General features: G+C 42.4%; 1 protein-coding gene across 2 annotated transcripts in view; it reads right to left on the bottom strand.

The window, feature by feature from the left end:
- COLEC11 (collectin subfamily member 11) overlaps positions 1-16,143 on the bottom strand; it is a 45,230-nt gene that overhangs the window by 24,119 nt on the left and 4,968 nt on the right. For both annotated transcript variants that reach the window (XM_032791072.2, XM_032791071.2), the window contains exons 2-3: positions 6,528-6,683; positions 1,356-1,427 (exon numbers count right to left, since the gene is read on the bottom strand). In XM_032791072.2, coding sequence (XP_032646963.1) covers positions 1,356-1,427; positions 6,528-6,657 — 202 coding nt within the window. In that variant the 5' untranslated portion in view covers positions 6,658-6,683. The remainder of the gene's footprint in view (positions 1-1,355; positions 1,428-6,527; positions 6,684-16,143) is intronic.

The raw sequence follows: 16,143 nt of genomic DNA on the forward strand, positions 1-16,143 counted from the left end.
GGTCAGATTACCAGGAGATTGGGGTCAGGCACCAGGTTACAGACAGCAATTGAATAACAAAGTCAAGAACAAACCAGGGTCAGAATCCAGAGTCTAGAGCCTATCATAATCAGGGTTTGGAGCAGAAATGCGCAAGGCAGTCTGTGTTGTTGCTCAGACACTTCCCCTTCGTGGCTTCCTGATTTATATACTGGCATCAGCCAATCAGGGGATTGTGAGGGGCCACCATTCCAGTCCTGTTGGGCAGTACTTCCTGCCAAACCCAGTCTCACAGGGTCCTCCCATGGGAGCCTAGCCTAAGCCTCCCATGGCAATGCAGAGGCATCAGCAGCCCTGAACCTTCCAGGTTCCAGTCTTGCAGGATTTAACAATACCTCCCATAAGGCAATGAGCTTATTTCACGCAGGCTGAGCTTCATGGTGCATTATGGGAGATGTAGTCCAGTCCAGGAGCCTGGCCCAGAGTAGAGAATGAGTGCATCAGGCTCCCTGACTACAATAGCCATAATGAGTCATGTGACTGCCATGATACATCACCAGATGGAAATGCAGCTTAATATTGATATTATTTAAAAAGAAGCATTTCACGTCAGTTCAATAAACTGAAATGATAACATTTTTATTTCAGGAATGTCAAAATGTTTAATTTCAATCAAAAATGCCATTTCAGGGGAAAATCAAATGTTGAAATGTCAGAATTTCCCATAGAATGGAAATTTTGAATTTCACTCAGCTCTGATAATTATGTATTTATAAAATGCCATTCATCTGAAGATCACAAAGTCGTTCGTAAGTTTTAATTAAATGTGTTCACCACAAGTATTAGTGTACTCATTTTATAGAGGGCTACACTGTGACACAAGAAGTGTGCAACTCACCCAAGGACACACAACAAATGTCAAAACATTTTTTGCCTGTGCAATTTCTAACACCTGTATTTGCAGGTATTAATGTACCAAAAGGGCATGCACGTATGTGCAAACAGAAGTAGAGAACAGGTCTGATAATCAGATTTTGAACTTGTTTTTCTAGTGATCTAGTGCTAATGTCTCATGCTGATATGCAGCAGTATCGCCCAGGCAGCAAAAGCTAAGAATAACATGGAGGCCACATAACGTAATGTCTTTCTCAACAGGGATTCCTCTGGCAAATCAAGAAACAGCATTCATGGGTTCCAAAATTAGTCTCTTTGACCAGAAGAGTGGTAGCCACAGTCTCCAAATGGGGTGTGTAGGGAACAGGGAAAAGGCCAGGGAAGCCTTAGTCTTAGCAAAGACAGAAAGGATTCTCTTTATTCGCCAGGAAAACTTTTGATCAAGAATAACTTTCTTAACCCATCTTCTTTAACCAAGTTACCTTTTTCTCCTGGAGGTCCAACTCTCCCCGGCCGCCCTGGAGCACCTTTCTCCCCTTTTTCTCCAGCCTCCCCTATTAATATAAAAGGAAAGAAGAATAAAACATATTGATCCATCACTTCCTATAGATATCTCAGTATGAATTGCCATCAGTAATAATTTTGTTTTGCCTTTGGAAAAAAGCCACATGTACATTAAGGAAAAAGCTGAGGATTTTGACTTTGGTAGCCTTCATGTGTTGCGTGAAGAACATGGCACAGCCTATTAACCAGTCACTGGATACCTACAGTAAGGGCAGAGAATACATAACTGACTCTTAAGGCTAGATGCATCTGCGCCGCTCTAGCACCTCTGGTGAAGACACTAAGTCAATGGGAGACAGCTCTCCTGTTGGCTTAATAACTCCTACCTCCACAAAACGCAGTAGCTATATCAGTGGGAGAATCTCTTCCATTGACATAGCATTGTCTACACCAGGGCTTAGGTCGGTATAACTTACGTCGCTCAGGGGCATGAATTATTCACATGCTTAAGCAAGGTAAACTATACTGAAGTAAATTGCAGTTAGATATAGCCTAAACAAAAGGCCTGATTCTGCAGCCCTTATTCATCTGAAGCCAATATGATCATTCCCACAAGCAGACACGGCAGACACATCCAGTGGTACATCAGCACCATCAAACTTATATCATCTTGACTGCATAACTGTATTACATCCCAGCTCAGCAAAACACGTAAGCACATGCTTAAATCCATCCCTTTTCATCAAACCATGTAACATGATGCACATATTAAGTCTCATTAAGCATGCTTAAGTGTTTTGCTGAGTAATGATAGATTGGGACCTACAGGAGGAAATGCCTTCATCTTCATTCCTGGTAATTTGCTGCATCTCTTAATTTCTTTACTCTGAACCCCTATGTATTATATTCATGCTCAAGTAGCTCAGGGCATAAAATATAGACTCTTCATATTTAAATAGCAGCCTTCATAAATATAAGCTGTCTTGTTTTCATTAACTGGGTATTTGTGGTAGAGTAGTTTGCTCTGTACCCCTGCTACTATATTTCATTACTTAAAATACAATTCAAATATCTGTACTAATTAAATAAATAAGAATCTCGATAAGCAATTACAAAGTCTCAGCTAAGAAAACAAAAGCTTCTGTGAAAAAGAAGAAAACCACAAACATAAAAGAAAACAATGCCAACGACTACAATGAGATGAATTGACATCTTGAAACTAAAGGCAAAGCTGACGCCATCATACTCTGTGCTCCCAGGAATATGAGTATTGATAAGTTTTCCAATAACTCTTCTATGTAAAGCAGGGAAGCCAACATGAAGTTTATGGTCCACGTGTAGTCTTGGAGTTCTCTAACACAAACCACAGCCACCATAGGGAAGGGAAGTGCACAGAGAAGAAATATTGCTGAGAACAAAATGGAGTCTCACATACTTGAAAGCAGCAATCTCCACAGACCTCTGCTCCTTATTCGAGCGCTGCATTCAGAATTCTAAGGCTGCCTGTGCCTCCAGAGGATAGCAGCTCCAACTAACATCTTCAGGCTCCTGACCATCTACCAATGCCACCTTCAGGTAGTCAAAGCTACGGGAAGGCCCCTGCTCTCCATGCAAAAATACTGCTGACAACTCACAGTAAATGGTATAATTAGTATGACTTTTACTAGTCTTTGGCACATTAAAGAATTTTTGGCTTTTTATTGAGTGGCCAACAGGCTCCATATTACTGTCTTCCCTGCGTGAGCTGATTATAGGCTCCTTACTTGCCAAACATAAATCTTGGTAGTATTTTCCCTCTAGCCCTTTTTTCTGTGGAGATGCAGAGCAGGATACTAGACCCTATTACTTCATGAGTCATTCCAGAGTGAAAGCCACGCATCAGAGGTCACTAACATAGATCACGCCTGCTTCAGGAATTGTGCTTGCCTGCATTTTTGTCCTAGTTTGAGGGCAGCAGTAACATGTTTCCTCACAGTGACCTTGACCTGGAGGGACCATTTCTAAGGATGAATGAACACATCAGCTTCTAGGCCCATTAAGTCGTTGCCTCTCTGCTCAGACTGCCTGATGTGCCAGTCAGCACCTAAGACTATTGTGGGTTTTCTGTTGCGGACTAAGACCACCAAAGAGAGAAAGGCTGGTCTTACTGGTTAAGACACTAGACTAGGACTTAGAACATCTGAGTTCCGTTTCTGCCTCTATTTGTTTGACCATCTGTAAGGGGGTGACAATAATAATATTGCCTTTTTCCCACTTTCTTATATCTTTTCCTTGCCTTGTAAGCAATTTCGGGCAAGGGCTGTGTCTCACTATATGTTTGTACAGTATCTAGAACAATGAGATCCCCTGATTTCAGTTGGGGTCTCTAGGCTCTACCATAATACAAATAATAATAGCAATACTAAACACATAGGCTATTGAGAACCTATTAGCTGGTAATAACTTTCTGTCATTACCAACGTTCCCTATATGTGAGTAGAACTATTAACACAGGAGTGAATACCCAGGAAGAAAGATTATTATAATTATTTTTATGTATTTCATGTCAACTATTTTTGTGCATGACATATCATTGAGAATATTAACACAGTCCCTGCTTACAGTCTCAAAGACAGAAGACAAGAGAAATTGGCAAATCCAGAGCTTAGAATAGCTCAGAAGGTTTTATATATATAATTTCTTCTCCATAACAATAATAAACTCACGTCTTATGGGCCTGGCAGAAGTACTAGTGTTTTATGAGAGGTTTGAATGAGCAATGTAGTTGGTCTTAATCCTCCATCTCTTCTCTCATGTACCATCATGATTTTCTAATAATTAATCTTATACTTCTGAATTTCTAAACCATGCGTCATTGTGCCATACAGACTCCCAGAATCACAGTATCCTTCCTCTTCCCGGTTCCATCCAGGTCCCAGGCTAAATCATCTCATCTATTACATTAGGTCCATATTTAGGAAAAAAAAAACCTAAGATGTAAGTACATGAATGAGTAAATCAGTGTGTGGCTTTTTTATTTTTTATTCCCTTCTTTTTCTTATTCCCCATTCCAATTTTCCTTCCTTCTCTATTTTGCATTTTCTTCTTCCCATATTCTCTCCATTGTTCTTTTCTTTGTGTCCTCTCTTGCCTTATCTCTCTCCATTCCTAAGTCTCCCTTGTTATCTTTTTTTCCTACCCCTCCTAGAAATCTCTTTCCCTTTCCAGGGTATCCCAATTCCCACACTTCCTAGGGTCCCCAACATCTCTTTCCTCTGTTCCCCATAACCTCTCTTCTTCCCCCATTCTCCCCGACGCCTACGACAGGTATGTTCCAGGTATAAGCTCCCAGTAAGGAATAGGGATGGGAGATCTTCTGGGACATCCTTCTAAGGTAGTCAGAGCCCAGCTGGCTGTGTTGGGCTCCATTATGAGATGCTTTGCTCCCCTGTGGCCACAGATAGCAGCAGCACCTCAGCAGTGGAGGAGCTATGGCATATTTAAGTGTTGCTTGTGAGAAGCATTCAACTCTGCACAGGAGCTGAGTTTTGGGCATATGGCCATACATATACTCAGTTTAGTGGAAATCTTGGTCATTCCTGACATGGGCTGGATTTGAGCCAACAGATGAAAGGCTCTGTATATCACTACCACTCCTCTAAGACAGTCAGTCCCCTGACAGTTTAGTTTGGGTATTGGTGGCTTTTTAGAGATTTTACATTAAGCTTAGCAGGCCATTATGTGCCTCACTGAAATTGTACATCAATCACCCTCACCATGTCAATGACTGTTTCTAATTAGGTGGAGTGAAAGCATTAAAGCATTCTGGTTTTCAGGCTCCCTCACTGTTTTATGGCTCTATTCCTGATTACCTTACTAAAAAAAAAAAAGGCCAGAATTATTGCTGGGAAAGTTCTACATTGTAATAATAGAAATTTAAGCATTTAGATGGCACTAAGTACTTTATAAGCATTAACTAACTAATCCTTCCAAAACTACTGTGAGGCAGTGAATGTGTGTGCACAGAATTATCCTGTAAAAGCAGCAGAGAATCCTGTGGCACCTTATAGACTAACAGACATTTTGGAGCATGAGCTTTCGTGGGTGGCTGAATGCCCAATAGTCTAAAACTGGGCTTCTCCGTCCAAAACGTCTGTTAGTCTATAAGGTGCCACAGGATTCTCTGCTGCTTTTACAGATCCAGACTAACACGGCTACCCCTCTGATACAAGAATTATCCTGATTATACAAATGGGGAAATGAAAGGAAAAAGGCTATGGGACTGGCCCATGGACACAGAGAAAGTCAACAACAGAAGCAAGATTAAAGTTCCTCATTCCCCATGCTGCATTCTGACCACTTGATCATTCTCCTCTATCACTAGGTTATGCAATAATAAAATTGATAATGCTGTTATTTGTGTGACAGCCATACTAAAGACAGCAGATGGATGGAAGCAATTAAGGCTCAGTCAAATCATGGATTGTCTGAATGCATCAAACTAACACTGCTCTACTTTTCATCCCCACCTTAGTGTCAACATGGTTAAGAGTTCAAGGACCAGCCTATGAAAAGAAAACTCTACCTTTTTTCTCTGGTCAGTGATGTGAAAACTCATAAGGTAAAGCATTTCTCAGTTGTGCAGTAAAAATAAGAGTTTTATTATTGGGCTTAACGCTGGTGGCACCCATTTTAAATGAGTTTGCCACAAAGAAAGGCGTACTTCAGTTTAGCAAATATAGTTATTGATTACTTCCAAGTAGTCCCTCTCAAAGGGGCAATAAATGCTTATAAAATGTTTTCTAGACAGAACACAGAGCCAGATTTTGCAAACTTTATGTACATTGGGTACTACTCATGAGCATAAACTCACTGAAGTCATCAGGAAAACTCATCTGAGTAACGAGGGCTGCGCTTCATGAGTGCGCTTTGCAGAGTCAGGCCTGCAGTTTGTAACCATGTTGTTTTAATGAACACAAATCATGTTACAAACTGTGCTTGGCCATGTCTGGAAAATTATTTCAAATCCTATTGTGGAAAGGGCAATTGTAAGGCACCTTGTAGAGATGTTAGTCCCTGCTAGAAATTGCATATGACTTGTCATTGGTTCAAATAAACCTGTAAGAAAAAAGGGATTAATATTTAGGCAGAGGGAGAGACTCAAACATTACCTTTGAGGCCTGGAACAAGAATCTGAACAGAGCAAGACTCTTCTGCAATATGTTGAGGATATCCAGATCTTAACAGTGACAGGAAGGCAAGGCTAATTAGAGTCACCAGAAAAAACAGATCTTCCTTCATAATGAGTGCTTGCAGGTCACTGACTCCTAAACAAAAGAATGAATAAACAGGCATGGGAATTCCAAAGGCTTCTAATAGTTTCTAAGAGCATGCAATGTGGCACCACGAATGGAGTATGTTTGTACATATGATAGCCTAAATAGCATGAAAAGAATGTGTACAGGTTGTATGCCTAATAAACATATGTTGTACGGTACAATAGGGTTTTATGGTCATTCAGCAGTTCCTTTTAAGACTACACTGGTTGAGGTAAAATTCAGATGACAAATAAGGTAAAAAAGATGGGATTCTGAGTAAAATTCCCCTCTCTTAACAAAACAAAACAAAACAAAAACAAAAAAAACCCCACTGAGGTGGGAGGGATAGCTCAGTGGTTTGAGCATTGGCCTACTAAACCCAGGGTTGTAAATTCAATCCTTGAGGGGGCCATTTAGGGAACTGGGGTAAAAATCTATCAGAGAGTTGGACTAGATGACCTCCTGAGGTCCCTTCCAACCCTGATATTCTATGATAGGTAAGACCTATTTGTGAACGGAAAAGATGCCCAGTAAAGGTGGGGTTACCATCAATGTTGAATGAAGAAATGTACCAGGGATTTACAAGAAAAGATACAAATATCTGAGTTGACATCCCAGGGCAGGAGAATGCATAAATTTTACCTTTCACCGCTTTGATAGCTGCCACTGGTATCTTTATAGTAGTTAATGCAAGAGCATGTATTTAGAAATAAATCTTCAATTTCATCATGGAGTGTAAATACACCAGAGTCTTTAATAAATCCAGGAGGTTCTCCACATCTGAGCAAGGTGAATAACAACTTTGGAAAGAGACTTAAAACTAGTCTATACTTGAAGTGCTACAGTGGCACAGCTTCATCAGTGCAGCCACGCCGTTATAGTGTGTGTGGTGCAGATGCTCTATGCTGACAGGAGAGAGCTCTCCCAGCAGCATAATAAAACCACCTCCCCAAGAGGTGATAGCTACATCACGGGAGAAGCTGTCCACCAACATAGCACTGTCCACACCTGCAGTTTGGTGTAACTTACATCGCTCAGGAGGTGGCTTATTCACACTGTTAAGTGACATAAATTAAACCTACACAGATTCATAGACTCTAGGACTGGAAGGGACCTCGAGAGATCATCGAGTCCAGTCCCCTGCCCTCATGGCAGGACCAAATACTGTCTAGACCATCCCTGATAGACATTTATCTAACCTACTCTTAAATATCTCCAGAGATGGAGATTCCACAACCTCCCTAGGCAATTTATTCCAGTGTTTAACTACCCTGACAGTTAGGAACTTTTTCCTAATGTCCAACCTAAATCTCCCTTGCTGCAGTTTAAGCCCATTGCTTCTTGTTCTATCATTAGAGGCTAAGGTGAACAAGTTTTCTCCCTCCTCCTGATGACACCCTTTTAGATACCTGAAAACTGCTATCATGTCCCCTCTCAGTCTTCTCTTTTCCAAACTAAATAAACCCAATTCTTTCAGCCTTCCTTCATAGGTCATGTTCTCAAGACCTTTAATCATTCTTGTTGCTCTTCTCTGGACCCTCTCCAATTTCTCCACATCTTTCTTGAAATGCGGTGCCCAGAACTGGACACAATACTCCAGTTGAGGCCTAACCAGTGCAGAGTAGAGCGGAAGAATGACTTCTCGTGTCTTGTTTACAACACACCTGTTAATGCATCCCAGAATCACGTTTGCTTTTTTTGCAACAGTATCACACTCTTGACTCATATTTAGCTTGTGGTCCACTATGACCCCTAGATCTCTTTCTGCCATACTCCTTCCTAGACAGTCTCTTCCCATTCTGTATGTGTGAAACTGATTGTTCCTTCCTAAGTGGAGCACTTTGCATTTGTCTTTATTGAACTTCATCCGGTTTACCTCAGACCATTTCTCCAATTTGTCCAGATCATTTTGAATTTTGACCCTGTCCTCCAAAGCAGTTGCAGTCCCTCCCAGTTTGGTATCGTCCGCAAACTTAATAAGCGTACTTTCTATGCCAACATCTAAGTCGTTGATGAAGATATTGAACAGAGCCGGTCCCAAAACAGACCCCTGCGGAACCCCACTTGTTATACCTTTCCAGCAGGATTGGGAGCCATTAATAACTACTCTCTGAGTACGGTTATCCAGCCAGTTATGCACCCACCTTATAGTAGCCCCATCTAAATTGTATTTGCCTAGTTTATCGATAAGGATATCATGCGAGACCATATCAAATGCCTTACTAAAGTCTAGGTATACCACATCCACTGCTTCTCCCTTATCCACAAGGCTCGTTATCCTATCAAAGAAAGCTATCAGATTGGTTTGACACGATTTGTTCTTTACAAATCCATGCTGGCTATTCCCTATCACCTTACCACCTTCCAAGTGTTTGCAGATGATTTCTTTAATTACTTGCTCCATTATCTTCCCTGGCACAGAAGTTAAACTAACTGGTCTGTAGTTTCCTGGGTTGTTTTTATTTCCCTTTTTGTAGACTGGCACTATATTTGCCCTTTTCCAGTCTTCTGGAATCTCTCCCGTCTCCCATGACTTTCCAAAGATAATAGCTAGAGGCTCAGATACCTCCTCTATTAACTCCTTGAGTATTCTAGGATGCATTTCATCAGGCCCTGGTGACTTGCAGGCATCTAACTTTTCTAAGTGATTTTTAACTTGTTCTTTTTTTATTTTATCTTCTAAACCTACCCCCTTCCCATAAGCATTCACTATGTTAACATAAGCTGTAGTGTGTACAAGCCCTCAGCTCATTGAAATCACAGCCTCTTACCATCTGTCAGGGAAACAGGCTTCATACCCTTATGCTGTAGGTAGATCTTTTGGGAAAAGAAACTGCCCAGAAATATAGTTTGATTGAATAGGTCACCAAAAGCTGAGCTACGAGAGAACTGCAAAAATGCTCTTTCAGGAAACAAAAGAATTATCGCAGTCATCCTCATTTCTTCCTTTGACTAGCACTTTGTAGTAGCAGGAGTAGGGAGAAAATGAAAACCAGATCAAAATGTCAAGATATGGAGATGTCTGTCATCAATACAGGTTCTTCTGTGTAGCCACTGCACACTGTGTGCAGGTATATGGCTAGACTGAGCAAATTGATATCAGGCTATCATGGGGGTAGCTCAAAAGATCAGTAATGGGACATGAAGTCTTTCACCCCATGCCATCAATTTAAATCTAGCCTAATGTGATTGTAATTGAAAGTCCTTGCCTTTTGATTGCTGAATTCAGTAGCCAGTGTGAAATGAGCAGGTAGTCTCAGTCCAGTTACAGATGCAATCCACATTACAAACCCCACCATCAAAATTGGCACATTTGGTGGGAATCTCGGCAGCAAGGCTAAATACTGAATGAGCGTACAGTCTGAATCACTCTCATGATGCTAATGGCTAAGATGTGACCCTGGTTACACTTCCACACAGAGGAATAAGAGCACAAAAGGGTCCCTTTATTCCCCCACATGGGCTACCATATCCTGGGAGGGGTAAGAAGTCAGGGAACACTCAAGGAAGACAAGGCCATTGAAGAGAAGCTAAATGAATTCTATGCATTGGTCTTCACTACAGAGAATATGAGAGAGATTCCACCCCTGAACCATTCATTTTAGGTGACAAATCTGAGGAACTGTCCCAGATTGAGGTGTCAGCACAGGAGGTTTTGGAACAAATTGATAAATTAAACAGCAATAAGTGACCAGGACCAGGTGGGATTCACCCAAGAGTTCTGAAGGATCTCAAATATGAAATTGCAGAACTACTAACTGTGGTATGTAACCTATTGGTTAAATCAGCCTCAGTACCAAAGATTACAGAAGGATAGCTTGTAATGCCGATTTTTTAAAAAGGCTCCAGAGGTTATCCTGACAATAAGAGGCTGGTAAACCTAATTTCAGTACCAGACAAACTGGTTGAAACTATACTAAAAAACAGAATTATCAGACACATAGTTGAACACAGTATGTTGGGGAAGAGTCAACACAGCTTTTGTAAAGAGAAATCATGTCTCACTGCTCCACATGTTGTTGAGGGGTCAACAACATGTGGAGAAGGATGATCCAGTGGATATAGTGTACTTGGACTTTCAATAAGCCTTTGACAAGGTCCCTCACCAAAGGCTCTTAAGCAAAGTAGGCAGTCACAGAATCAGGGGGAAAGTCCACTCATGGATCAGTAACTGGTTAAAAGATAGTAAACAAAGGGTAAGAATAAATGGTCAGTTTTCACAGTTGAGAGAGGTAAATAGCAGGGTCCCCCAAGGATCTGTACTGGGACCAGAGTTGTTCAACATAGTCAAATCTTGGGTGGTGTCAAGTGATGCCCCCATTCTCTCTCTCTCTCTCTCTCTCTCTCTCACACACACACACACACAGAGTGAGTGGGAGCTGAGTTTTCCCACCTCTGGAACAGATGATGCCAACCTGAAGAGAGGGAGTTGTGATTCAGGATGAAGGGAGGAGGCCCCAACCAACCCAATTAAAAGTGATGGTGGGCCCCTGTACCAGCACATCACACCGCTCATGTAGATGGCCCCTGTGACTACCATCCCAGAGAAGGATGAGGCCACAGCATGGGGATAGGGCCACACTATGGGAGTTGGTTCTTGGGGAAGGATGGGTCTGTGGTCCCAATTTGCCTTAAATTGGCCTTGGAACTGACAACAACGAGTCTGCCCAAAGACACCCATAGAATTAAGAGTCTTAGGGTACGTCTACACTACCTGCTGGATGGGCCGGTAGTGTTCAATGTATCAGGGATCGATTTATCGTGTCCTTGTCTAGATGCAATAAATCGATCCCCAAATCGATGCCCATACTCCACCTCAGCAGGAGGAATAAGTGGAGTCGATGGGGAAGCCATGGCAGTCGACTCGCTGCCACGAGGACGGCCAGGTAAGTTGAACTAAGATACTTCAACTTCGGCTACACGAATAGAATAGTGAGAGTGCTGGCTGATGGGGAAGTCTATGGGAGACCATGCACTGTCTCTTTAAGGCACTCACACCAGAAGTCTCAGACCTCAGGAGCTGAGCTCTCCTGCTCCTGAGCCCTGTCCCCCACTGTGGAGATGGGGTACATGGGCAAGAGAAAAGTGGGGAGAGGGGGACACCCTGATGTCATCCCCCATCCCCTACTCTGCACAGCAAGCAGGAGAATCCTGGGAGCAGACCAGGAGCTCCAAGGCAGAGGAGCAATGCAGCTGCAGAGCAGCACAGGGAGGGGCACTTGAACACATCACCGCTGTGCACAGCTCTGTTAACAAAGTGCATGGCCCTTGATTCACTCCTGGGTGGCCACATGACCATGCAGTCAGGGCCGGTGCTACCATTTAGGCGACCTAGGCAATGGCCTAGGGCGCCAGAATTTTGGGGGGGCTGCATTTTGACGGGGGATGGCACGTGGCTCCAGGGGACCTATTGCAGTCGTGCCAGCGGACGGTGCGCTGGTCTAAAGTCTCCGGCGGACCTACCGCAGTCATGCCTGCGGCAGGTCCACCGGAGCCTTTAGACCAGCGGACCGCTCGCTGGCACGACTGCGGCAGCTCCACCTGAGCTGCGGGGGGCGGCGAAACGGCCGTCCGCCTAGGGCGTCAGAAACCCTGGCACCACTCCTGCATGCAGTGTAGAGGGAACACAGTGTACAACCATTCTGATTATGAAATTAGAGGTGAGCCCAAGCTAGAAAGTTCAAATACAGATCTGGATTTAAATTTTCCCAGAATGTGGAGGAATTTGAGATATAGTGATTTGTTGGTGCATTCTGCAGAGATGGGGGCCAAACACAAAGTTTAGATTCAGCTCTAAAGTTTGACATGTTCTTATGTAGGGTTTTGATTCCCACCTGTCTCTTTTTGTAATTATTTTTAAAAGGGGAACAAGAGCAACTAATGTTAATGTATTGAAAAAGATTAACTAGTAAAATAGCTTAAATGATGGTGGGTGGATCATTTTCATACATTGTTATACTTGGAAATTAAATGCTAATGGTTGACTTAAAAGGTTTGTGTGATGGGCTGCAAAGACAAAAAACCAGAGACATGAAAAAATAAATGTCAATGCTACAGATTTCTGTAAATGGGAACATAACTGTTGGTGTCATTAACCAACTGTAAACTCCATTAATTAACTGGAAATTCTACAACCCAAGAAGCAGGTAAAAGGTTGTGTCAAAAATATAACACACTTTGGACTCTGCTGCTGAAGAACCATAAGGTTTGTGGAAGAAGGCAAAAGAGTAAATCTAAGCTGATGTGAAGTTCAGGAAGGCTAATTGACTCATGGAAAGTCATGGGTTACTCCATAAAGATACATTTAACTCTACTTCAACAGCTATTCTGCCACTACAGACTTGTGAGGTTCAGACCTTGGTGTATATATGGCTCTCCTTACCACACTTGGAGAGGTTGACTAGTTTCTCAGAGAAAAAAAATGTTTTTAAAACAATGGACCAAATATATTCCTGGTGAGCTCCATCAGAAGTCAATGGAATTATATTAGGATAAGTTTGTTCTACTACATGTGAGCTGAAGATGTAAAGATTTTACATGATATAAAGAAAAAAGTGTATAATTTGATTTCATTTCTCACTAATTATTGGTTATTGATTGCTATATATGTTACATAATATTTGTCTCAGAATATCATACTCATGGTCTCAGTCAGATGACAAGATCCCCGATACTTTTTCACCTGCTGCAAGATTTTCAAATGTGGCCCGTGATTTTGGGTGCCCACCTTGAGACACATTGGATCTAATTTTCAATTATGCTGAGCACCCAAACTTCCCTAGGGGGTTCAATTATAAGTGCTCAACGCTTCAGAAAACCAGGTCTCCTCATTGTCTCAGTTATGCCCTATCCCTGTAAAAATGACTGCATGTGACCTCATTAGTGCACCCAGTTGCACTTATTTGTAGGAACCAAGAGAGTGAGGCACCCTAATTTAGTGGATGCTTTTGAAAATATTGGCCATAAATTGAAATAAATGTTGTTTCTTTACTGTGTAACAAGATCAGGGGAGAGCTGAGGCACTTTCAGCTGAAAGGGATCTACATTGTTACCAACCACAAGTATTCAAAAGTCATGAGTCAAGCTACAAAGAATCATGATTTAAAAAAAAAAAAATCTCATGATTTTTAAGCCAATTTATTTTAGTTTGTCATTGATTTCTGAGCCTTTAGGGTGCATGCAGGTCACATTTACAAGCTTCTCTACAACCCCAAGCACTATAAACTTATGCTTTAAAAAAAAAGAAAAAAGAAAGCTGAGATTCTCTAGGAGCCAGGGCTTTTAAAAACTACCAAATATTCTAAGTCTCACAATAAAATCACGAGAGTTGGCAACCCTTCCATATAGCTATAATGGCTTAAACTCCGTGGCAAATAAGGATATTAATAAACTAAGCCTTTCTACTCTCGAATCCTCCCCAAGTGGCTGCAGAGAGAAACATGACCCATAGCTACCCGCAGCTTCCTCCTTTCTACATTCGGAAAGTTTTAGCTCAAGTTCTGGACTCAAGCGCAGTAATATGGCACCACAGAGAGGTGATCTAGCAGGTAACCCTCTCATAAATTATTTAAGGCTTTAGAGATTAAAACCAACACCTGGAGCTCTACTCACAGTCAGTGCAGGTTACATAGGGTGCTGTTCCTTTTTAATATCTGCACTAGCTCTTCTTTAAGCTGGCCCTTTCTGGGTTACCTAGAGAGGTGATGGAATCTCCTTCCTTAGAGGTTTTTAAGGTCAGGCTTGACAAAGCCCTGGCTGGGATGATTTAGTTGGGGATTGGTCCTGCTGAGGTCACTTCCAACCCTGATAGTCTATGATTTTATGATTTCTGCCATGCTCCTACCAACTTCTTGTATGCATTTTATGAGATCCTTCTCTTCCGTGATTCAGTCTAGAAGGTTACTTGCAGTGACCCCATTAATGACAGAAGTGTCAAACACGAGAGAGAATGATGCTGTTGCCTGCTGGTTAGGGCACCCTCCCTGGGAGGTAGAAGACCCTAGGTCCAGTCCCCCTACTCCAATCATTCTTTCATTATTTATCCACAATGGAATGGTTTCAACAGGAGAGAATGAGCGAGCCCCCACATCAGAATATTCCAAAGTCCAGTGGTTAGAGCATGCTTAAGAGACCCCTTGTTCAAATCCTCTCTCCTCTTCTGGTAAAGGTGTGGGGAAAAATTGAACCTGGGTCCCCACATCCCAGATGAGTGCTCTAACTGCTAGGCTGAGTTATAGAGGTAGGGACCACCACCTCCTCTTCCCCCTGCTTTGTGTGGAGAGCCTAACTCAGTCCCACAAGAAATATCATAGGTGCCTAAGCCACCTAGAGTCAGGAGACACATTCCCATTCGTGTAATGCTAAGCAAAGCTAGACATCTCCCTGCAGTTAGGTGTCTCTCTCTGAGAGAGGGGCAGGGCTTAGCACACTCTCCCCCTCAACATTTCCCTCTGGGTAATTTTAGCAGTTCCTCCCACCTAGCATGCTGGCTTTTGGAGATGGCATTGGTAGGCATCTCTGTCCCCCCCATGTGTTGTATAGGAAACCTAGATGTCCAACTCAGGCTTTGTGGATCATAGTGTTGTTCCTTTTATTTTCTAGACTCTGGGATGCTCAGCACTGGTACCCCTAAGTCCCTTTAGGATCCCACCCTTCATGGCATTTTGGAAAGCACCATTGGGAGTTAGGTGTATAGTGGGATTTTCAAAAGCACCTAGAATCCTAATTACAACTTTAGAATCCTAAATACCTTTAAAAATCTGTCTCTCTGTCCTTCAGTTCCCCTTCTGTAAAATAGGGATAGCACTTCCCTACCTCACAGGGTGATTGTGAAGATAACTACATTAAAGATGGTGAGGTGCTCATCACTATAGGATCTGGAGGCCACAGAAGTACCTTAGTTCGATATGAATGAATCCCTGATAAGCACTGGGATTTGATACTGCCTATGAGCAAACATGGTTTTCCAAACACAGATGATGTTTTCAACTGCTAACATTTCAGAGGTTGGCTAGTTTGCAGGTGGCTGATGACTAGAGTTGGGCTAATTTTCTGGGTTATTTGGGAGCTGGTAAAGTGTGGGTGGGAGAATAAAACAGTATTTTTTCCTCCACACAAATTTGACCAAAAAATGGAAAAAAAAATATCTTTGTGGAAGATTTCCTTATGAAATGCTGAGTTTTTTGGCAAAATTGAAAGTTTTGGGCCAAAAATCAAGAGATGTAATGCCTCCAGGGAGTTGTAATATGCTCCTTATGTCTCCATTCTCTTCTAGGGGCCAAGGTCACCAGCTGGACTACATCTCCCATAATGCACAGGTTTACCTCTGCAAAAGAGTGATGTAGTGTAGGAGATGTAGTGCAGCTAGCAGGGCCAGTGCAAGGATGTTCTGCACCCTAGGTGAAACTTCCATCCCCCCCGGTAGCTCTCCCCCTCCGCCCTGAGGCGCCCCCCTTGCAGCAGCTCCCCA

This window comes from Chelonoidis abingdonii, chromosome 3 (assembly GCF_003597395.2).
Source record: "Chelonoidis abingdonii isolate Lonesome George chromosome 3, CheloAbing_2.0, whole genome shotgun sequence".
In the NCBI taxonomy this organism is placed as follows: Eukaryota; Metazoa; Chordata; order Testudines; family Testudinidae; genus Chelonoidis; species Chelonoidis abingdonii.